The following is a 23,845-nucleotide window of genomic DNA, read 5'->3' on the forward strand; positions in this document are numbered from 1 at the left end:
GAAGAAATGATGCTGAAAATTCAGCTTTGCATCAAAGGAATAAATTACATTTTAAAACATATAACAATAGATAAATGCTACTTTAAATTCGAAAAATATTTCACAATAAAAACTGTTTTTACTGTATTTTAAATCAAATAAATGCAGCCTTGGTAAGCACGAGACCTGTAAACAGAAAATCTGCATTAAAGTAGATTTACAGATAATGTACTCATTACGTTGTCATCCAAGATGTTCATGTCTTTCTTTCTTCAGTCGTAAAGATTTTTTTTTTTTTTTGAGGAATACATTTCAGGATTTCTCCCCATATAATGGAATTATATGGTGCTCGTGAGTTTGAACATTTAAAATGCAACTTCAAAAAGCTTTAAACGATCCCAGCTGAGGAATAAAGGTCTTATTTTATGAAATGATTGGTCATTTTACAAAAAAAGAATAATAGTTATAGGGTACAACATGTAGAGTACAACAGGCACACCCTAAGAAAAAAAGTGCTTTTCACTATGTCCAACTATGCACCATGTGCATTTGTGGTTAAAAAGCGTATAAATTGTAATTTGTTTTAGAAAATATCCGATCATTTTGCTAGATAAGACCGTTCTTTCTTGGCTGGGATTGTTTAGAGCCCTTTAAAACTGCATTTAAACTGCATTTTGGAAGTTCAAACGCACGGGGACCATAGAAGTCCACTGTATGGAGATAATTCCTGAAATGTTTTCCTCAAAAAACACAATTTCTTTTACGACTAAAGTAAGAAAGACATGAACATCTTGGACGACAAGGGGGTGAGTAAATTATCTGTACATTTCTGTTCTGGAAGTGAACTTATCCTTTAAGAACTATTCTCTAAAAAGTTCTTTTGGGAACCAAAATCCCAACATTTTATGCAATTTAGAAATCCCAGCCAGGAGAAAGAGGACGTATGTTCACCTTATATAAACTCATCTTTCAGACTAACTCCACACACCGCTTTCCATTTTTACTCCAAACCCCAATGGCACATTTTAAATGTGTGTGTGTGTGTGTGTGTGTGTGTGTGTTGGTGTGTGTGTTCGTCCTTTATTGCCAAACAGGTCTTGAACATTAACGTTCCCTCCGGCGCAAAGCAGCAGAGCTCAGGACTGCACGCGTTTAACTCATTCTTGCATCATCTCTCTTTTCCCCGTGTCCCTTCAGCCTCTCCCGTTTTTCCATTCTCTTCCTCTTATTTCTCTGATGTCTTTCTCTTTCTTGTCTCTGAGAGCTCACAGAACAATAACCAATGGGTTTTTCCTCTCACATTAATCCAGACGCTCCAAAGAAATGAGAAGGAAATGCTTTTCCAATGATACAAAACCTATTCAGTAGGTCTGCTTTAAAACATCTTTTTAAAGAAACAGTTCACCCCAAAATTAAGATTTGATGAAAATGTACTCACCCTCAAGCCATTCAAGATGTAGATGGGTTTGTTCGTTCGTGGGAACAGATTTGGAGAAATGTGTCATTATGTCAATTACTCACCAATGGATCCACTGTAGTGAATGGGTGCCGTCAGAATGAGAGCCCAAACAGCTGATAAATACATCATAAGTAATCCACACCACTCCAGTCCATCAATTAACATCTTGTGAAGTGAAAAGAGGCATGTTTTTAAAAAACAAATTCATCATTAAGATGTTTTAACTTCAAACTGTCACTTTTCTCTATCCATAATATTGCTTTCTCCAGTGAAAATGTCATCTTGTCTGAATCAGGAGAGAAATATGCACAGATCAAGCACCGTTTTCAAGCAAAAACAGTCCAAAATAGTTATAAGCAAATATGTGGGTGGACTTAAATGTGAGAGACCAACAGGAGATTTGGCCAGAAGTGACCATTTAACACACAGCAATTTACTTTACAAGAAGTTAATTGATGAATTGAAGTGGTGTGGATTGCTTGTGGATTACTGTGATGTTTTTGTCAGCTGTTTGGACTCTCATTCTGACGGCACCCATTCACTGCAGTGGATCCATTGGTGAGCAAGTGATGTAATGCTACATTTCTCCAAATCTGATGAAGAAACAAACTCATCTACATCTTGAATGTCCGGAGTAAATGTTCAGCAAATTTTCATTTTTTTGTTGTGAACTATTCCTTTAAGGCATCAAATCATGTGCCATGTGCCATGTGCATGCATGTGAAGGGTTTTGGAACAGAGCCGGTGTGTGTAGATTCCAACGGACCCCTGGGAGGGAGGGGCTAACAGATTAGACTCATGAATATTCAACATGCTAATGAGAAGCAAATGAGGGGGTCTGTGCGGATAATTAGAATTGTGGCCAGCAGGATCTGGCACAAGAGAGAGAGACGCTTCAGTGGTCTAATATAAATTGTAAATATGGTGTCTCTGTAGTATGCGCTTATTGACGGATAAGGTAATTTATCTGCATCATCAGCAATTGAGTGTGCCTGTCAATCAAAGTGACAGCTCCCGAGAGGAGCGTTTTATTGCCCACAGGTTGCTCTCGAGATGCTGATGTTAAAATACTTTCTTCTGTCCCAGCTTAATATGCAGAGACAACTTTTAAGTAAGGTTGATTTCCCAGAACACTGGGACTGTGGTGCTCACAAAACACCACTGTTTGTTTGAGCATCTCATCTAGATGGGCAGGATTATCTGGTAGTTTAAGTGTTTAGGAGTTGTGCAATTCTGAGTGGTTGCACACTTTTAACAGTTTTAATGCAGATCTTAGCTGTTTTTCATTTAATATTTAACTTTGTCTCAGATGTTTCTCTGAAAATGGGTGGCTGACTTTTTACCTCTGATTTCTTAAAGTGAAACACCCCAGGTAAATAGTCATAAAATAAAATAAAAGTGAAAAAATAAAATAAAATAAAACATTTATTTCACCATGTTTTTAGAAAAAAAAAATGTTTTAGAAAATCAGGCTAATGATAAATGATTTTTTTTTTTTTTGTAAATACAGAAGTGCACAAATGTGCAGACATTTCCAGAACATTAATCTGAACATGTTCAGAAATATTGTTCAATAACATTGACATTATCAAAATTATTGTTTTATTTTGTTGACATATTATAGCCAAAAGTTTTTACTGAGGGGATTTTGGAAAAAAAAATAAAAGTAATAAAATAAAATAAAATAAAATAAAAATACATTTATTTCACCATGTTTTTAGAAAAAAAAAATGTTTTATAAAATCAGACTAATGATATATGAACAAACCCCCTCTGTAAAAACCTTCAAAATATAGAAAGGAATAATACTGTTACATACAATAGAATTTACATTTTATTAATTAATTTATTTTATTTTTAATTTTTATTTACTTACAGAAGTGCACAAATGTGAAGACATTTCCAGAACATCAATCTGAACATGTCTAAAAATATTGTTAAAAAATACTGCCATGTACAAAATTATTGCTTCATTTTGTTGATATATTATGGTCAAAAGTATTTACTTAGGGGATTTTGGATATCTGTATTTATCATTCCATAAATCAGAAAATACTGTCAACAGAAAAATAAAATAAAATAAAATAAAATAAATACATTTATTTCACCATGTTTTTAGAAAAAAAAATTATAAAATCAGGCTAATGATATATGAACAAATCCCACTGTAAAAACCTTCAGAATATATACAGGAATAAAATGTTATCTATAATAGAATATACAAATATAGAGAAATATAGAGCTAATAAATGAACATGGAGCAGCCCAGATCATTTGATGAGAAATGTTTAAGTTTATATTAAAATCTTTGACTTGTGGTTGTGATTACTTAAAAATTTTCGTTGAAACACTTAAAACTTGAAAACACTTAAAAATGAACATAAAAAATGTTGCACTCACAACTAGTGCAAGTAAGTACTAAAATGACTAAAACTAAAAAAAAAAACTCTGAATCTGTAAATAGAACATAAAATAAAATGACTAAAACCTAAACTAAAAATAAAATGGAAAAAATATATATAAAAATAAATTCAACATATTAGTGAATCCCGTAATAATACCATATATAAATAACACAATCTGAAACATTGTTGAAATTGTAGAGATTACTGTTTTTTTTTTTTTCTTAGGAGAAACATCTGAGTAAGAAGAGACTTAAGGAAATGTGTCCATTTATTTTCCATTTGTTTCTACTGCTTTTGAGAAGACACAATTGCGATAACAAAGAGATTTCATTGTGATTTCTCTCCTATGGGTCCATTTCTAGAGAGCGACAGCCAAGTAAACCCAGCAGAATTTCAGCGTATTGCCTGTGTTTCAGACAGTGTGTGTGTGTGTGAGGTGGTTTCTCTCATTAAAGGCTACAGGTCACAGATCCACAGCACTGCAACTCAACTGCAATAGTCTGCAACCAGCAGCGCAGAGAGACAGAGAGAGAGAGAAAGAGAAAGAGAGAGAGAAAGATCTCAAAGACTTACTGCTTCCAAAGCACTGAACACACACACACACACACAGGGATGATGCAACTTGGATTCAAGGGTAAACAGCAGTGGGAATGTGTGTTTGGATGGTAGGAGAGCCCGTGTCGCTGTGAGATGTTTGTATGTATGAGCGTTTCAGTGCCGAGACTCTGTTGTTTTATACATGCTGTGCTGGTGTGTGTTTATTTCTGTAGCTGTAACACAAGCAGCGCATCAGCAACTACACTCAAACTCAGGGCACGTACACAATACAGTTTAAAGAACACAGAAAAGGCATTGATTTTAATTGGGATGCTGCACGACAAGGACAAAGGACAAAAGATTTGTGACACTCCAAATCTTGGAAGGTTCACAATCTGATGGAGATTCATTAACCAATAAGAATCTGAGAGCTCCAGTTTTAAAAATCCAATTCGTTATGATATTTCTGATAAATATCTATCTATCTATCTATCTATCTATCTATCTATCTATCTATCTATCTATCTATCCATCCATCCATCCATCCATCCATCCATCCATCTATCTTTCTCTCTCTATTATGTATATATATATATATATATATATATATATATATATAGATAGATAGATAGATAAATAGATGTTTATCTTTATTAAGTTAATAATCATAATAGGTATGATTTAGAGAGTATTTTAAATATTCATTAATATTTAAAATATTTAATAAATATCAAATTATATATATATATATATTAGATTTATATTTTATAAATTGTTTATTTTTTATATATTATTATATATTATATATATTTATTATTTAGAAAATATACATATGCACGTACATATACATACATATATAAATAAAATCATATATACAGTGTATACAATTTATATAAATATAAATATAAATATATATATATATATATATTTCAAATATATATTGTATTTAATTTGTAACATATACACACACATACAAATACATACATACTTGTATATATAAGTAAAAAGATTTTTTTTTTAAATTAGGCTTTTTTATTTTTTTAATTTAGTTGCCAAAGCTACATTTGGCTAAAATTAAAAACTGAAATAAAAATTAATAAAAACTTTACAGACATAGTGCAAAAAAATAAAATAAATAAATAAAATACTACTACTACTACTACTACTACTACTACTAATAATAATATTTATAAAAATGACAAAAATACTCAACATTTAAAAAAATAAAATAAAATGTAAATATATAAAAATTAAATATTAAAATTAAACTATACTAGTATCTCAAGGATCCTAAAAGATCAGTCACAAAAATATTTAAAAAAATAACTTTTTTTTTTACATTTTTGATTAAATATATGTCTTATGTCTTGAGCATAAGACACTTCCTCAAAAACATTTTAAAAAATCTTAATTATTCAAAACATTTTTCCAAGCTTGTTTCAAAATATGTATTATATTTACATGTATTTTATTCCGGGGCAAGGTGATACAGTGCTGTGGACCATGTGAGTGTTTTCTACAGCTAAGTGAAAGCTTCACAGCTGTAACACATCCCAGAGGAGAGCTTAGTGAAGGATGTGTAGCCTTTACTGTTTCCATCAGGGCCATAAAGTGTGTGTGTGTGTGTGTGTCCAGGTTTTGGCCTTGCATAGCACTTGATGGGGTTTTACTGATGCTTTATATAGACGCAGCTCTCCGTCTGTGTCTCTGGCCGTTAGTGTGTTGCTGTATATAGCTCAGTGCTGATGGGGAGAGACCAGACCTGGACTCATAAAGATGACAAAGTCTGCTGCAGCGTCAGGTCTGGACACTCGCAGAGGCTGACAAATGCACAAACAACACAGTAAAAACCGAGCGTATGATAGAATTCAGTCTCCAGTATGTTTTAACTACATGTGCAAACAAAAAATATTTCTGTGACATATTTTACTGTATTTTTTGTACCGTTTACATTTTTATTTTTGTTCATTATTGGATTTTTGAAACGTACATTAAATTTCTTAAATATTTTTATATTTATTTTATTATTTGTATTGTATTGTATTTGTACTGTAATATTTGTATTGTTTAATTTAGTTCACAAGTATAGCCTACTACAAAAAAGCTTCTCATGTGAATGTATTTACATATTTTTAGTTATTTATTTTTATGTATTTGTTAAAACATATCTAAATAATTTATCACTTAGTGAATCTGATTCAGTAATCGACAGATTCGGTGAAGAATTTGTTACAGTGATTCAAATGGTTTATTGTCAGTTTGTAAGTCTTTTAATTGATTCATTTAAAGAATCAGTTCAAAAGAGTCATTTGTTCATCAGCGTCATTTGTTTGTGAATTGTACTGCACTGATTGTGTGGTACAGTTAGGGCGTGGGCGATAATTCGATAACGATAAATATCTCGATATAATTTTCCTTGATAAAACGATATGAAGAGTTTGATAAATGTTCGATATAATTTTTACATGCCAAAAGCGGAATGAAACGGCGCGACTCATTTGAATCATTTGAATTTGAATCGCGCCTCACGGACCGTTTATCCGCTCAGACCAAAGTTCAAACCGCAGCGCTGTGAGATCCAGTGTGAAACACGAATTCAGCGATGAACACAAATGACTCTGTGATTCAAACTAGTTTAAAGCTGTGCGCAAAGAGACAATCAGAAGGCTTTTCAGTCTACACATTGCCATCATTTACCATGGATTTACTGTAGTAACACTCACTGCACCATGATATTGTGGCAGCAATATGGGATATTCACACTGAATTTTATTACAGGAGTAGTGGTATATAATCATTGTATGTATGTATTTGTGATTAAGCTACAGCATGTGTGCATTTATACTGAATGTTTTTAGACTACCGTTTTTCATACAAATAGGCTACCTATAAAACCATGTAGTTATATTTTTACCATGGTATTGCGGTACCATTATGTGTGGTTTTAACTGTTTATCATGATGTATGCTTGCTACTATGGGAGACCAATGCTTAATTTAAAAAAAAAACTGGGTCAGAATAAATTTAACCATATAAAACTGAGGTTGCTACAATTTTTACAGATGTTCCTGACTGATAATGAACAAAAATTTACCTCTGCATCCTCAAGCTACTATCAAATGTGCATTTCTAAGAGACAAAAAAAGTGATATTATTATTGTTATTATCAGACAACCCAAACCTGTTTCTTGATTTAAAACAATATAACTCATTAGAACATGCAGAAATTATTTTTTCTATTTAGATATTTATTTTGTTAAGGAAAATTAATTAAAACTTTCACTTTAGGTAAAATCTGACTTTAAACTTAAAAAAGAAATCCTGATAGTTTTTTTTTGCCCATATCGCCCAGCCCTAGGTATAGTTGAGGCCAAAAGTTTACATGCACCTTGCAGAATCTGCAAAATGTTAATTATTTTACCAGAATAAGAGGGATCATACAAAATGCGTGTTATTTTTTATAGGACTGACCTGAATAAGATGTTTCACATAAAAGGCATTTACATATAGTCCACAAAAACAGTTGAATTTATAAAAATGACCCTGTTCAAAAGTTTACACACTCTTGATTCTTAATACTGTGTTGAGAACTGATTGATCCACAGCTGTGTTTTTGTTTAGTGATAGTTGTTCATGAGCCCTTTGTTTGTCCTGAACAGTTAACATGACCACTGTTCTTCAGAAAAATCCTTTAGGTCATACAATTTCTTTGTTTTTTCAGCTTTTTTGTGTATTTGAGCCCTTTCCAACAATGACTGTATAATTTTGAGACCCATTTTTTTACACTGAGGACAACTGAGGCACTCATATGTAACTATTAAAGAAGGTTCAAACACTCACTGGTGCTCCAGAAGGAAAAATGATGCATTAAGAGGCGGGAGTGAAAACTTTTAAACGGAATGAAGATTTTTATTTAGTTTGCCTAAATATCATACTTTTTCATTTAGTCCTGCCCTTCAGAAGCTACAGAAGATACTTACATGTTTCCCAGAAGACAAAATAAGTCAAATTTAGCCTGATCTTCAAATTCAAAGTTTTCGCCCCCGGCTCTTAATGCGTTGTGTTTTCTTCTGAAGCATCAGTGAGTGTTTAAACTTTCTGTAATAGTTGCGTATGAGTCTCTCAGTTGTCCTCAGTGTGAAAAGATAGATCTCAGAATCATACAGTCATTGTTGGAAAGGGTTCAAATTCACAAAAATGCAGAAAAACCAAAGAATTTGTGGGACCTGAAGGATTTTTCTAAAGAACAGCAGGCAGTTTAACTGTTCAGGACAAACAAGGGACTCTTGAACAACTATCACTAAACAAAATAAACACATCTGTGGATTATTCAGGTAACAACACAGTATTAAACTTTTGAACAGGGTTGTTTTTAGAAATTAAACTATTATTTTATCTTGTGGACTATATGTAAACATCTTTTATGTGCAATATCTTATTCAGGTCAGTACTAAATAAAAAATAACATGCAATTAAAAGATATGTTGATTATTAATTGTACTGGGATTATTTGACAGCATTCGGGATTATGATTCAGTCTGCAAACTGGATTTTTTTGGCCTAAATATCTAACCTTCTCTATGATTTTCTGTCCTCTTGCCATTGTATGCGATAAAACAGTAGAAGTTTATATTTTCTTTGTGTGTTTGTGTTTCAGAGGACAGGAAGCTGTTTGTGGGCATGCTGAATAAGCAGCAGACGGAAGAGGACGTGTACCGCCTGTTTGAGCCCTACGGAGTGATTGAAGAGTGCACTGTATTACGAGGCCCTGATGGAAACAGTAAAGGTGAGTTTTAGTTCCTCCAGTACTTTCATCTCTCTTCAGCATTCATAGCAGTTTATGAGCTCGCTGGTGAATGACAGACAGCCGTGTGTCTTTCAGGATCAAGTCTAAGGTGTATTTTATATTCTGAGCTGTTAAAGAATAGTGACCTTCTACAGAAAAACAAAGTCAAAACAAACAAACAGAAAAGCAGCGTTCAACCTTGAGCACAAGTGCTTTCATTTACACATTCAATTTCACCACGTCAGTCTATTCAAACACGCACGTCAAGCCGACACTTTGTGATGGGGTTTCTCAGCGCTAACGTGGCAGAATCCATTCTGGAGGGCGGCTGGTTGCCGATATCGCCTGACAAACCTCGGATCGGGCCAGGCAGGAATTATTTACACGGACTCTGATCGCTGCGTCCATTAAGGGAGCACAAGAGGGGAAATATGTCACAGAGGTCAATCGTGTTTGAAACGTGTGAAGAGAGAAACGACGTGAGAGGTTTTGAACTCAACATGAAATCATGAAGATTTGATGATTAGCTGCGCCGTTCGATCACATGACCTTCCACTGCACGGTGATGCTTAACCCTATAATCCCAATAACTCAATAATAGTCTAATATTACTTTCTAAATGGAACAGGAAATTGAAGCTTTGGCAAAACCTAAAAAGAAAATTTGCATATGTGCTTTTGTTGCGCACCATATTTAATGCATCAGGCTTTTGTGGCTTTTATAGTTTGACATAGTGAGAATATGGAGCTCATGCATGAGGTTTTTATTGCGTCTGATTTTATTCAGAGGCCCAAACTGAGCAAAAATATGCAATTTGAGATCTTTATACAGTATAACAGACAGCCTTACATAAAATGCATATAAATATTAGTTTACACTCTATATTTTTAGGTAAAATTTCTTAGTAAGATGATATTTAAATGCTTAGCTTTATAATCAAAGCATACTATGCAATGCAAAACAATGATTGAGAGAAACAAGTAAATGTTCCTCAATAACCTGATACATTTTAGGATTTTTCTAAACAATAATGTATTGAAAATCAAGTAAAGCTAAGCTTTTTCAGTTCCTCGTTGAATATTACAAACAATATAAAACTTACTCTTATGTTTACTTTATAAAAATCAGTAAAGATTTGACAGCAAAAAGACACGTGAAGCTTGAGATGAAGGTGGACATTTGTATTGGGCTCTATGAAATACATTTTATTTTTTCACAAATTTCGTTCAATTTTTTTTTTTTTTCCAATTTATTTATTTATTTTTTTTTCTGTTTTAATTTTTCTTGACTGTTTTAATGGTTAAATTAAATTTTTATTAACCACAAAGCATCTTTAATGATGATCATGATATATCATGTTATTTATTTATTTATTTATTCATTTATTTATTTATATTTGTTTTTTATTTACTTATTTATACTAAAAAATAACAAGTGTATTTGTCTGGTTAATAAATTCTAGCAAGTAATTTTTTTTGGTAAATATTCCATGAAACATAGTAATGTATTAATAATTGTGTTAGTAGTAGTAGTACTATTTTTACATGAAGTAATATATTTCTGTCACAATTTCTTTAAGTTAAATCAATCTATTATTTTGACAGGTTGCTGTGAAGACCTTTAAATTTCTCTTTGTATATGATATGACGATAGTTTTTTCTCAAAAGAAACTGTTAAAATGCTCATGAAGTGGCTTTCAGAGTAGTTCTATAGATGACATTCATGTGTTCATGCACTCATATAAGTGACCATGAACCACAAAACCAGCCATAAAGGTCAGTGTTTTTAAAACTGAGATTTATGCGTCATCTGAAAGCTGAATAAAAAAGCTTTCCATGGTTTGCTAGGATAAGACAATATGTGACTGAGATACAACTGTTTGAAAATCTGGAATCTGAGGGTACAAAAAAATCTAAATATTGAGAAAATCGCCTCTAAAGTTGTCCAAATGAAGTTCTTATCAATGCATATTACTAATCCAAAATTAAGTTTTGATATTTTTACTGTAGGAAATTTACAAAATATCTTCATGGAACATACTTTTCTTATTATCCTAATGATTTTTGGCATAAAAGAAAAATCGATAATTTTGGCCCATGCAATGTATTTTTGGCTATTGCTACAAATATACCCGTGCTACTTAAGACTTTTTGTGGTCCAGGGTCCAATTATTCACACAGAGACACTCAGAACATGCAATATTCATATTTAAATAGTATTATTGTGGATTAATATTCACAGGCACTAGTCCATATCACGTTTTGATGTAAGTGTAATGACCTACTTTTGATTTATTCGTCCAAAATTTGCCAGCATTCTGTGTTATACAGTAAATTCTATTTTTATGACTGGATTCTGCGATTCTGCCCACTTTTTCCGCATCGTGAAAATCATAGTGCTCTAACATTGATACAATGATTCTAAAAGGCCTTTTACTTGCTAAAAAGGTCTAAGCTATCAATCAGAAGATTGTGTTCAGTAGGTTTTTCAGCAGTTTTGATCATGTTGATCATTTAAAGTCTTAGAATTTTGTGTATTAATACAATTCAGTAGCCTTTACAGGGTTAAAAACACTCCCTGATAATATAATTCATACATAGTACATATATGCATGATATGTCACTCTGAGAAAGCGAAATGAGTGTTTTATTTGTGTGCACATGCACGTCTTCTCTCATCTCCAGTCTTGCATTCACCAGAGACACTCAATCCGCTGCTGATAACCTCCACCGGTCTTCCTCATTATTTCTCTGCTCTTCTTTTGTGTGTGTGTGTGTTTTTTAGGTTGTGCCTTTGTAAAGTTTTCCACACACACCGAGGCTCAGTCTGCCATCAGCGGGCTGCACGGGAGTCAGACCATGCCTGTGAGTATTACTGTATACATACAGCTTTTATAAGATCATATTGAGATATGAGGTACTTTTAAACATTCATTTATAAGGTAGGTGACCTAAAATGTTTACTTTCACCTACATTCATATGCATTTAAAACGTTGAAGTTAATGGACTTGATAATGTGTCAACATGCACTCACAATGTAATTTGTGAACACACATGTTCATGTAACAGCAAGTGCACACATGCACTGCAGATGTTGAAGGCAGAGCTGCTGTCATGTGTTAAGCTCAAACAGCATCAGTGCCAATATAAGTGCAAATGAGCTGCTGTCAGTCTCTCTGTTTCATCCTACCTTCTCTTCTAAATGGAGTACTATACTGTACCTTACTGCTAGCATATATTGCATACTAGATAGTAATTTATAGGGTTTTTTTAATGTATTTTATTATTTACAGCAATTTTTTAAATGTCATGAAGCTCTATGAAATATGTTTTAATTTTTGTCAAATTCACATTTTATTTTTTACCAAATTTTAATAATCAAAATCTCTAAATAATAATAATAAAAAAACGAATTTATTATTATTATTATTATTATTATTATTATTATTTTTTTTTTTAAAAAAACAATGTTGTGTATTTACATTTTTTTTTGGTAAATAAATTCTGGTAAATAATTTTTCTGGTAAATATTCTGTGAAAAATTGTGTATTAGTAATTTTAGTAGTAGTAGTAGTAGCTTTACATTAACTAATATATTTCTGCCACAGTTTCTTCAAGTTAAATCAAACTTTTATTTTGACGGGTTGTCGTGAAGACCTTGAAGTTTCTGTTTCTGTATATGATATGACGATTTTTCAAAAGCAACTGTAAAATGCTCATGAATTGAATTAAATAATTTGTGAACACACGTTCATGTAACAGCAATTAATTACGTATTTGAATTTTTATCTTAAAATTGTCTATTTAATTTAGATGATTCATTGATTTATTTTTGCACATAACAATATGTATCATTTAAGTTGCCCAAACAATGACAAATGTAAATGATTATTAATTTTATTATGTATTTATGTATTTGTTTGTTTGTTTATTTAATCAAATACTTTTTGAATCTACCTTGTACAACTTTTTATTTTTGGTCCAAAAAACTAATAATAATTTAATACTTAATTTGCACAAACGATGATAATGTAATGTAATGTAATTAATTCATTAATTTGTTTGTTTGTTTATTCAAATACTTTTTTAATCTACCTTGTACAACAACAGGAATCTTAATTGGGGAACTGCATACTATTAATTTTAATAGTTAAACAAGAAGTTAGTTACGCCATTATTTTTAATATATGAAAATAACAAACCATATACAAACCGTCTAACAATGATTTTATTTTATCTTAAAACTTTATTCTTTTTGCCTCCAAAAATTTAATACTTAACTTACAAACAATGATAATCTTAATTAGCTGAAGTGCTTAATATTAATTCTTTAATTTAACGTTATTAAATAACATTCATGACACTCTTTTGAAGAAGTATATTTAGACTACAATCTGCTAATGAAAAGTAGCTAATTAAAGTGCAATTTTTTCACATCAAAATAAACTATATACAGTATAAACATCTTGAAACTGTTTTATTTTGTCTTAAAACATTTCTTTTTTATTATTATTTTTTTCATCATAGAAGTTGATCACAAAATATCAAAGCTGTTGTATGATTTCAAAAAACTTAGAGCAACTTTGCTGATACTTTTATAATATCATATATATATGATTTTTTGAAGCACTTTTTTGCAGTTTTTTGAATTCACAACTGGGGTCTAATTGCATTGGAAAATAGATCCACTATTATCTTTTATCCATCACAGAACAAGTCGTACAGGTTTAAAATGTCATGAGGCTTGATAATTAAGACAGAATTTCTGTATTTTGGTGAACTCTTCCATTAAGTTTATTTTGCAGAATTACAGCTTTTCTGTCAAAATGCAGATTCCCCTTGTAAAAAAGTAATAGATGCATTCAAATGCATTTATTTTCTGCTAAGTATAGTTCAAGTCTATTAACATATTTACTGACATATCGCTCAAGACGTACTGATATATCAATTGTAATTAAACTTTATTTGGAATACTACTTGTGCACAATGTACATTTCTTAATATTAAGCCTAAAATATGTTTCGATGTCACTGTTGATAAAGACTGAATGATCTTTAAATGCAAAATATTTAATGTGTACCTAAATTGCAATAGTTTCACTTTAGCACAATCAGATATATAAGTATATCTTTAGTTGGACTACTTCCGCACAATTAAAGTGCATTAAGTACAAAATGAGTTGTTCCAATTTAGCTGACTGAAAATATACTAGTTTAGTTTACAAAAAGTACAACTGCAGGGTATTTTTATTAAGTACATAATATGTAAATGGATTTTTAATATACTTGGCATGAAATAAATGTATTTTAAATGCATTTTAGTATATTTATTTTTCACTAGGGTCCTCATGTCCCATCTGGGTATTCCTTATACACACAGAAAATTCACTGTATACATACTGCACACTGCATTATAGCATACAGGCAGGGGATGTTATGCTATTCTGAACATTCCCTCTCTATTCTACAGCTCTCACTTTCTTTATCACACTCCTTCTGCATGTTTTCCCACCTCTCTCTCTCACACACACTGAGGTTCAGATGAATAATTCCTCTGCCACACATTGAAAGGACAGATAAAGAGGTGTATTTCTCCATCCCCTGAGAGCAGGACAAGAAGTAGAGAGAAAGAGAAGGAGAGGGAGGAGTACAGATGATCAAACTGAGGGAAAAAACACTCTGACAGCGTCTAACTGTCACAGAGACGAAAAACAGGTAGAGAAATGCCTCTGATGAACCACTGTAAATGTGTGTTTAGAGATCAGCTCAACCTTGAGAGTAATTATCCTCAAATGAACGTTCAAGGCCGTATCTCACCCTCACACACACTTTGCATACCGATAATTAAAAGCATTTACATACTCGACGACAGAACGGATGAGTGAGAGAAATGAGAGACTGAAAGGAATAGTTCACGCAAAAATTAAAATTTACTGAAAAAGTCCATCCAAGATGTAGATGACTTTCTTCATCAGATATGGAGAAATTACATCACTTGCTCACCAATGGATGCTCTGCAGTGAATGGGTGCCATCAGAATGAGAGTCCAAAATGCTGATTAAAAACATCACAATAATCCACAAGCAATCCACACCACTCCAGTCTATCACTGTGAAGCAAAAATGTGCATGTTTGTAGACGTTTTTAACTTCGAACCTCTGCTTTTTGGCTGAAATACGACTGCTCTATCCATAATAATACTTTCGCCAGTGAATCAATCATCTCATCTGAATCAGGAGAGAAATATGCACAGATCAAGCACCTTTTACAAGTGAAAAACAGTTCTGAACAAATGTGTTGGTGGATTTTGATGATGAAATGGGATGGAAATGTTATTATGGATTATGCACTCGTATTTTGACCAAATCGATGGTTTATAAAAAGTTAAATAATGTCTTAATGATGGTTTTGTTTCTCACAAACAAGCAGCTTTTGGCTTCACAAGATGTGGATTATTTGTGGATTACTGTGGTGTTTTTATCAGCTGTTTGGACTCTCATTCTGACGGCACCCATTCACTGCAGAGGATCCATTGGTGAGCAGGTGTTGTACAGTAATGCTACATTTCTCCATATCTTAGGGCCCTATGAAGTCCGTTTTATTTTTTCCCAAATTCCGTTTTATTTTTTTCCGAATTCCATTTTTTCCGTTTGAATTTTTCTGGATTCTGTTTCTGTTTCCTGTGTAAATTTTTCTCAACTCCTTTTTAATGGTTAAATTACATTTTATTAATCAAAGAGCATGTCTAACTAATTAAAATAATGAAACTTATACAATTTCACATCAATTTAATAAAGGTTTAACAAAAATGACATGTTTAGGGCCCTATGAAATGTTTTATTGTAATCAAATTCTGTGTTTTAACATGTCTAATTATTTAAATGCATACTTAATTTATTCAAATTTAAAATAGCCTTATGAAAGGGTTTTTTTACCCTCAGAAATTCTGTGTTGTGTATTTAAAATGTTCTGGTTATCAAATGAAGGCATAAAACATTAATTTCATTTATCTTTTAATTATTAAAAAATTAATCAAACTTTTTTTTGGCAAACAAAGGGGAATTTGCTATTAAAATTAAAACATAGAAGGAATGTTGTGTGATTACACCCTAAAAATAATGTTTGTTTCATTTTAGTAGTAGTAATACATATCTGGCGCAATGTCTTCAAGTTAAACCGGACTTTTATTTTGACGGGTTGCCGTTTACATTTCTGTGTGTATATTATATAACGCTAGTTTTCCTAAAATGGAACGGTCAAATGCTCATGAAGTGACTTTCAGCAGATATTGTTCATGTATTTATGTCCTCATTTAGTGAGACGACAGATACTGAAATCACCACGAGCGTCACGCACGCTTCAATGTGTAGTAAACAAAACCCCTCGTCTGCTCCATTCATTAAAACAGAGACACAGAGAACATGCAGGATTCACATTTAAATGTTTTTTTTTTGCACCATAATATTTACAGATACTAGTCCATACTGCGGTTTGATTTAAGTGTAATGACCTACTTTTAATTAATTCATTCAAACTTTGACCAATTCCGTGACATTCCGCGTTATTTAGTAAATTCCATTTTTATGACTAGATTCTGCGATTCCGTCCACGTTTTCTGCGTTGCGGAAATCATAGGGCCCTAATATCTGTTCTGATGAAGAAATGAACTACAGTACATCATGGATGGCGCGATAGTAAGTAAATTGTCAGCAAATATTCATTTTTGGATGAATAAGACTAGTTTCCCCAAGGAGGTCAGGAAAATGTGTGTTTCAAAGACTTTGTGATTTTTAATTCCATCTGATTAAAACAAGTCTGTATTTTTCCTGCACAAAATTACAGAGCAAATGACTTGCTCTGAGACATCTAATCCCGTTCAGATAGCAATGTCTGTGATTACGGTATGTTGTTTTCACAAAGCTTCTCCTCATTTAGTTTGACCTATTGAATATCTTTGTAATATCGCTGCCTGCTGCACCTTCATTATGGATTTAGACCTTTTGCCAAATTTCTGTAAAAGATAACAGCTGGCGGTTTGAGCTCTGATGGCGTCCCATCCGACTTAAAAAAAGAATTAAATCAATGAGGAGATTCTGATCACGAACTACTCAGAACAGCAGCGCCATTAGGTACAGTCTTCACTTTCATTAATTCTTTCTTTTTATATGTAATGTTTGAATTAAAAATGAATCACATGGACTACCTTTTTTTCAGCACGGATTCATTAAATGAATCAAAATTGACAGTAAAAGCATTTTTAATGTCACAAAAGATTCTATTTCAGATACCTGCTGTTCTATTCATCAAAGAATCCTAAAAAAAAATCATGTTTTCCACAAAAATATGATTTCTGAAGGATCATGTTACACTTAGGCCTGGAGTAATGATGCTGAAAATTCAGCTTTGATAGTAGGAATAAATTACATTTTACAACATATTACAATGGAAAGCACTTATTTAAAATTTTAATAATATTTCACAATTTTACATGTTTTAAAAAAATTTTAAATACAAAAAGAATCTTACCGACCCCTAATTTTTGAACAGTAGTATATATAAGAATGCCAGAATGCACTGCAAGAATCTTGTTTAAAACACCCGAGATGATGTTTATTGTAAATTTACATATAGCAATTTAGTTTGGTGCATTTGCTGCCAATGCAGTGCATTTCAAACTGGATCCATGTTAGTTGAGATTCTGCGTGTGAAGGCCGCTCACTATGTAGGCAGCTCACTAGGTTTTGGAACAGAGCCAATGAGAGAGCGTTTAGCTGTACTGAGTTTCAGGGACATTTTAATAGTTCCTCATTACACATTCAGAGCCACGCGTTGAGTTAGCAAAGGCCTCATTAACAGCTCAGCCTTTCAGTTTGTTTGAGTCCGACAGAGCGACACTTTCCACCATCCCAATTTTAATGCATTAATATATTTCAGCATCACTTTACAGCTTGTCACAGTGATGATCAATGTCAAATCTCAAACCTGTTCTGTCGGTCTCACTTTTTAGAACTTTACATGAAAATACCAGATTTGATGCTTAGGTTTTTTCAGAGTGAATGCAAATTCAGAAGAAAGTGGCAGTTGTGTAGGATGCACACATACTTTAAAATGCTCACTTCAAGAGATGCTCACTTTCACCCATAATCTACATTGAAGTACTGGGTAGGCTTTTGAACAAATCCCCAGAGGTCCAGATCTTCAGGGTCTCTGAGACGAGGGGAATATTGTGGCCTTTAGGGCCGATCGATCTGGGGCTGGTTTAGCGGGTCAGGGAGGCCCAGCACACGAAAGGTCAAGTGGTGCAGTAAATCATCAAGAGCCTTTTAATGAGTCCACATGTGTGCGATTGTGTGATGTTGCACTGCACTGTTTATTAGCACCATGAGAGCACAAGAAATAGAAAAATGGTGGAGTTGGAGAAATCACAGGTGACAGAGATGGACATTTGCTATACACTGGAAAAAAACATTGATTTTCTTTCATCTACATTTTTAGATGGTTGCTGGTTGCTGGTTGCTATTTTTCATGCAGTTAAAATAAATGAGGATTGATGCTTTGAAACTTCAAAAGGGACTACTGATATTTTTGTATTATTTTTATACTTTTATAGTTTTTTATTAATATTTTGAATTGGCTTTTTTATATTTTTATTTCAATGTAATTACAATTTTTGTTATGTGCCTTTGGCATTTTTAATAGTTTTTTTATTACTATTATTATCCTTTTTTTTTTTTTTTTAGTTTTAGTTTTTTAATTTTTTTTTTTTATTTCCACCTATTTTTAGTGCTTTGGCCTAAACTTATTTCCATTATTTGCCAGGGCAACATTTCTAATTTTCATTTAGTTTAAGTTCTTCACCTAACATGTATTATTTTATTTCAGCTTTATTTCATTTAACAAAATTGTTTTTAATAGTTTCAGTTAACAATAATAAACCTGAATAACACAATAAAACACAAAGAAAACATGATAACATAAAAAACATAAAAAATATGTAATATATATAATATAATAATAATATATATATTTGTGTGTGTGTGTGTGTGTGTATATATATATATATATATATATATATATATACAGGGGTTGGACAGTGAAACTGAAACACCTGGGTTTAGACCACAATTAGTATGCCGTTTGGCCTCCTTTTGCAGCCAATACAGCATTATTTCATCTTGGGAATGACAAATACAAGTCCTGCACAGTAGCCAGAAGGATTTTGAGCCATTCCTTTCGCAGAACAGTGGCCAGGTCACTATGTGATGTTGGTGTATGAAAACATTTCCTGACTCGCTCCTCCAAAACACGTCAAAGTGGCTCAATAATATTCAGATCTGGTGACTGTGCAGGCCATGTGAGATGTTTAACTTTACTTTCATGTTCATCAAATCACTCTTGTCACCAGTCTTGCTGTGTGTATTGGTGCATTATCATCCTAATACACGGCACCACCTTCAGGGTACAATGTTTGAGCTATTGGGTGCACAAAGTCAACCTTCACACTCTGCTCTTATTGGTGGAATGTGCGATCAGTAAAGACTGGCCACCAGGCTGCATAAATATAGCCATGAAACCTCCAACACTATATTGGCCAGTGTTTCAGTTTCATTGTCCAACCCCTGTATATATATATATATATATAGATAGATAGATAGATATAATTTTTTTTTTTTTTTTTTAATTTTCTTTTATTTGATTAGATTTTTACATTTTTTGTTTTTTAATTTTAGGACTTTTGTCATTTTTATTAGTTTTTTCTAGTAAACTTTTTGAGTTTCTAATTTTTGTTTAGTTTGCGGTTTTTAGCATTTAAATAGCATTTAAATAGTGTAGCATTTAAATAGTTTAAAAAATATACTTAAAAATAAACTTTTTGAGTTTCTAATTTTTGTTTAGTTTGTTACATCTAATATAGATGATTTCAGCTTTAGTTCAGTTAACAAACATGTTTTTAATACAGTGTAAAAAACACAAAGTTGTAAATAAAACAAAAAATAAGTACTTTTTACAAGAAAAATACTATTTCAGACTTTTTACTTCAGATTTCATGTTTAATTCAGTGTTTTATTTGCTGTTTCTTTGTAATTAATTGTAACATTTACAAGCAATTTCTGAGTGAGAATTGTTTCTACACCATTTTTGTAGTGTAGTTTTAGTTTTAGTTAACAATAATAAACATGAAAAGGACACAAAAGCACCATAAAGCACTCCAGACAACTCGTGGCTATATTCATCATCTTTTTAAGTCATAAGAAAGCTTTACCTATATGTGGACTGATATTTACTTCAAAATGTAAGATTTTCACCACAAATTTTGACATACGTCCTAACTCTCCTTGCGTTTACTTGGGACCATTATCAGCAAATAATGACTTAAATTTGGAAAATGAATGAGTCATTTTTAGTGCAAATAACTAACAAGGCTACAAAAGTGTTGAATATGATGCTTTTCATTCATGTGTATGTGCATGTAGCAGTATAACTGTACGACTGTCCATGTGTCTGTCACAGGGAGCTTCGTCGAGTTTGGTGGTAAAGTTTGCTGACACCGATAAAGAGCGGACCATACGCCGCATGCAACAGATGGTCGGCCAGTTTGGCATCTTCAACCCCACCGTGGCCCTGCCGTTCAGCACCTACAGCAGCACCTACAGTACTTACACACATGCGGTGAGCATACACAACATGCATTGCACGCTCCTAAAGGGCCTAAAGAATCAAACACACTCTGTCCTGTGCATTTGCGCTTTACGAAGTCTAACAACCTCAGATTAATGACCACTGTCCTTGTCTGAAGCCGTTTTTCACCCTCACTACGCTGCTGAATAATGCATTAACATAATTTCAATTCCCGACCCATGAATACTTGCAGAAAAGCTCAAGAGCTCCTGTGCAATTTGAACTCTTGATCCCATCGGACTAAGTAACAGGAATCAAATTGATCCTGCGTGTGGTTTTTACGGTTTATTTGCATTTTGAATATTTGGTTTTGATTATAAAGGACACTTTTATAACCTGTGGTTTTGAGTTCATGTGTTTGGAGTAAAGCTGAGTGAAATATCAAATATTCACAGATACATTCGATTTCAATATAAAAATAAGCGGCTTGCACCTTTTATTTGGCCATTAAGTTTCCTAAAGACAATGTCAAAAGGCCAGTTATATTATTCATCAGTGTCTTGCGCCCTGCAATTATGAGGTTTTAATGGCTGTTCTTATTTAAACTTTAGTTAGCATGAAATTAGAGTTGGTAAGGTTTGATTCATGTCTATGAATCAGTTCAAAACTCTGATATAATAAATTGTTCAATCAAAAATATTAAAGTTTGCATGTACTTTGTATTTTTTATGATTAAATGTCATTCTTTCTTGTGTCATTTATTGAAAACCTTTTTTTAATTTTTAATTAGTTTTTTTGCTGTTTTCTTGCATTGATCAAAACTCTGATTCAGTTGTTTGCATCAGTCATATTCACTAAAGTATGATTGTAGCATTTAAATAGTTTAAAAAAATACTTATTTAGATGCATATTAATGAAAATGAGTAAATATCATTCTTCCTTGTGTCATTTAGTAAAAACATGATTGTTTTAATTTACATTAATCAGTCAGTTCAAAACTCTTATTCAATCAAAATAGAATAGAATAGAAAAGAACCACATAGAATTGATCAGAATCATATAGAATCTAAAAAATAGTCATAGGGTGGAACAGATGTTAAAAGAAACAGAATAGAATAGAACAGAACAAAACAGAGCCACATAGAATTTGAACAGAACCATATATAATCTAAAAAATAGTCATAGGATAGAGCAGAACTTAAAAGAAACAGAATAGAATAGAATTGAACAGAGCCAGATAGGATCAAACGAAACAGAGTCATAGAACAGAACAGAAAAGAACGAAATAGAATAAAACAGAACAACACAGAATTGAAAAGAACCATATAGAATCTAAAAAAAAATAGTCATAGGGTAGAACATATGTTAAAAGCAATAGAATAGAATAGAACAGAACAGAGCCACATAGAATGGAACAGAACCATATATAATCTAAAAACATAGTCATAGGATAGAGCAGAACTTAAAAGAAACATAAAATAAACTTAGAATAGAATAGAACAGAGCCAAATAGGATCAAACAAAACAGAGTTATAGAACAGTGTTACAGAACAGTAATGAACCGAATAGAATAGAATAGAATAGAAAAGAATAGAATGGAACAGAGCCAGATAGGATCAAACAAAACAGAGTCATAGAACAGAACAGAAAAGAACCAAATAGAATAGAATTAGAATAGAACAACATAGAATTGAACGGAACTATATAGAATCTAAAATATAGTCACAGGGTGGAACAGATGTTAAAAGAAACAGAACAGAATACAACAGAACTGAATAGAGCCAAACAGAATTGAACAGAACCATAAATAATCTAAAAAATAGTCATAGGATAGAGCAGAACTTAAGAAAATAAACATAGAATACAACTGAATTAAACAGAGCGAAATATGATCAAACAAAACAGTTAAAGAACAGAAACGAACCAAATAGAATAGAATGGAATAGAATAAAATTGAACAGAACCAGATATAATTTAAAAAAAATAGCCATAGGATAGAACAGAAGTTAAAAGAAACATAATGCTGTTTTGCTTCTTGCACTGATCAATTAGTTCAAATTGTTTGTAGCGTTTAAAAAGTAAAAATATATATATACTTATTTAGGTGCATATAAATGAAAATTAATAAATATTCTTCCTTGTATCATTTAGTAAAAAACATGAGTATTGTAATTAGATTTTTGCTGTTTTCTTGCATTAATCGGTCAGTTCAAAACTTTGATTCAATCAGTTGTTTGTGTCGATTAAAATGTTCACTAAAGTTTGTGCACAGCATTTAAAAATAGTTTTTTAATGTACTTTGTATGATTATTTTGGTGCATATTAATGAAAATGATTATCAGTTTTCCTTGCGTCGTTTAGTGAAAAACATGATTATTTTTAAATAGATTTTTGCTGTTTTGCTTCTTGCGTTAATCATTTAAATCAACTTGGCATCCACGGCTGTTTGGATGAAATGATGGTTCCTTTTAAGCCGTTTCAGAGGAAATACATAAATATAGCGATATACATCATATATTATCAAAAGCTTGAAAAATATCAAGATGATTCTTATTAGCTTCATCATCCTGGCCTAGTTGGGCACACTCAGCGTGGTTAAAAAGCCAAATGCGTCTTTGAGTAATTCATCTTCTGAATCTCGCTTCATTTATGGACTGGATAATGTATTCAAAGCACATGGATTTCTGTGCATATTCATAAGCGTATTACTTGAAACGATAACGCCATTAGATACAGATTAAGCCTGTGATCTGATAGTGTGGAAGTTATGGAAGCCGCTATTTTAAATACTTTTCAGCTCACAGAAGTGGGAAGTTTGAGGATCCGTATCACGTGTCGAAACGGAGCGCCGCGCTCTATATATAGCATATACCCTGCAGGCGTTCAGTTTTAATTACACTGCACTGAAGTGTGTGCATATGTGTGTGTGACATTTCAAACTACAGCTTTGATTTTATAATCCATATGATCCTTCGCCAGAACCGCGTGCGCCTCCTCGCCATGTTAGCAGCTCGCTTCTTATTATCCTGCATGTGTGTGTGAACATACTGTGCTATCTGTG

At 32.4% G+C, this 23,845-nt stretch overlaps 1 protein-coding gene across 1 annotated transcript in view; it reads left to right on the plus strand.

The window, feature by feature from the left end:
* LOC127181520 (CUGBP Elav-like family member 5) overlaps positions 1 to 23,845 on the plus strand; it is a 192,554-nt gene that overhangs the window by 139,725 nt on the left and 28,984 nt on the right. Inside the window, exons 4-6 of the mRNA XM_051136301.1 lie at positions 9,038 to 9,166; positions 11,951 to 12,030; positions 20,677 to 20,835. Of these exons, the coding sequence (XP_050992258.1) occupies positions 9,038 to 9,166; positions 11,951 to 12,030; positions 20,677 to 20,835 (368 nt within the window). The remainder of the gene's footprint in view (positions 1 to 9,037; positions 9,167 to 11,950; positions 12,031 to 20,676; positions 20,836 to 23,845) is intronic.

This window comes from Labeo rohita, chromosome 2 (assembly GCF_022985175.1).
Source record: "Labeo rohita strain BAU-BD-2019 chromosome 2, IGBB_LRoh.1.0, whole genome shotgun sequence".
Classification (NCBI taxonomy): Eukaryota; Metazoa; Chordata; class Actinopteri; order Cypriniformes; family Cyprinidae; genus Labeo; species Labeo rohita.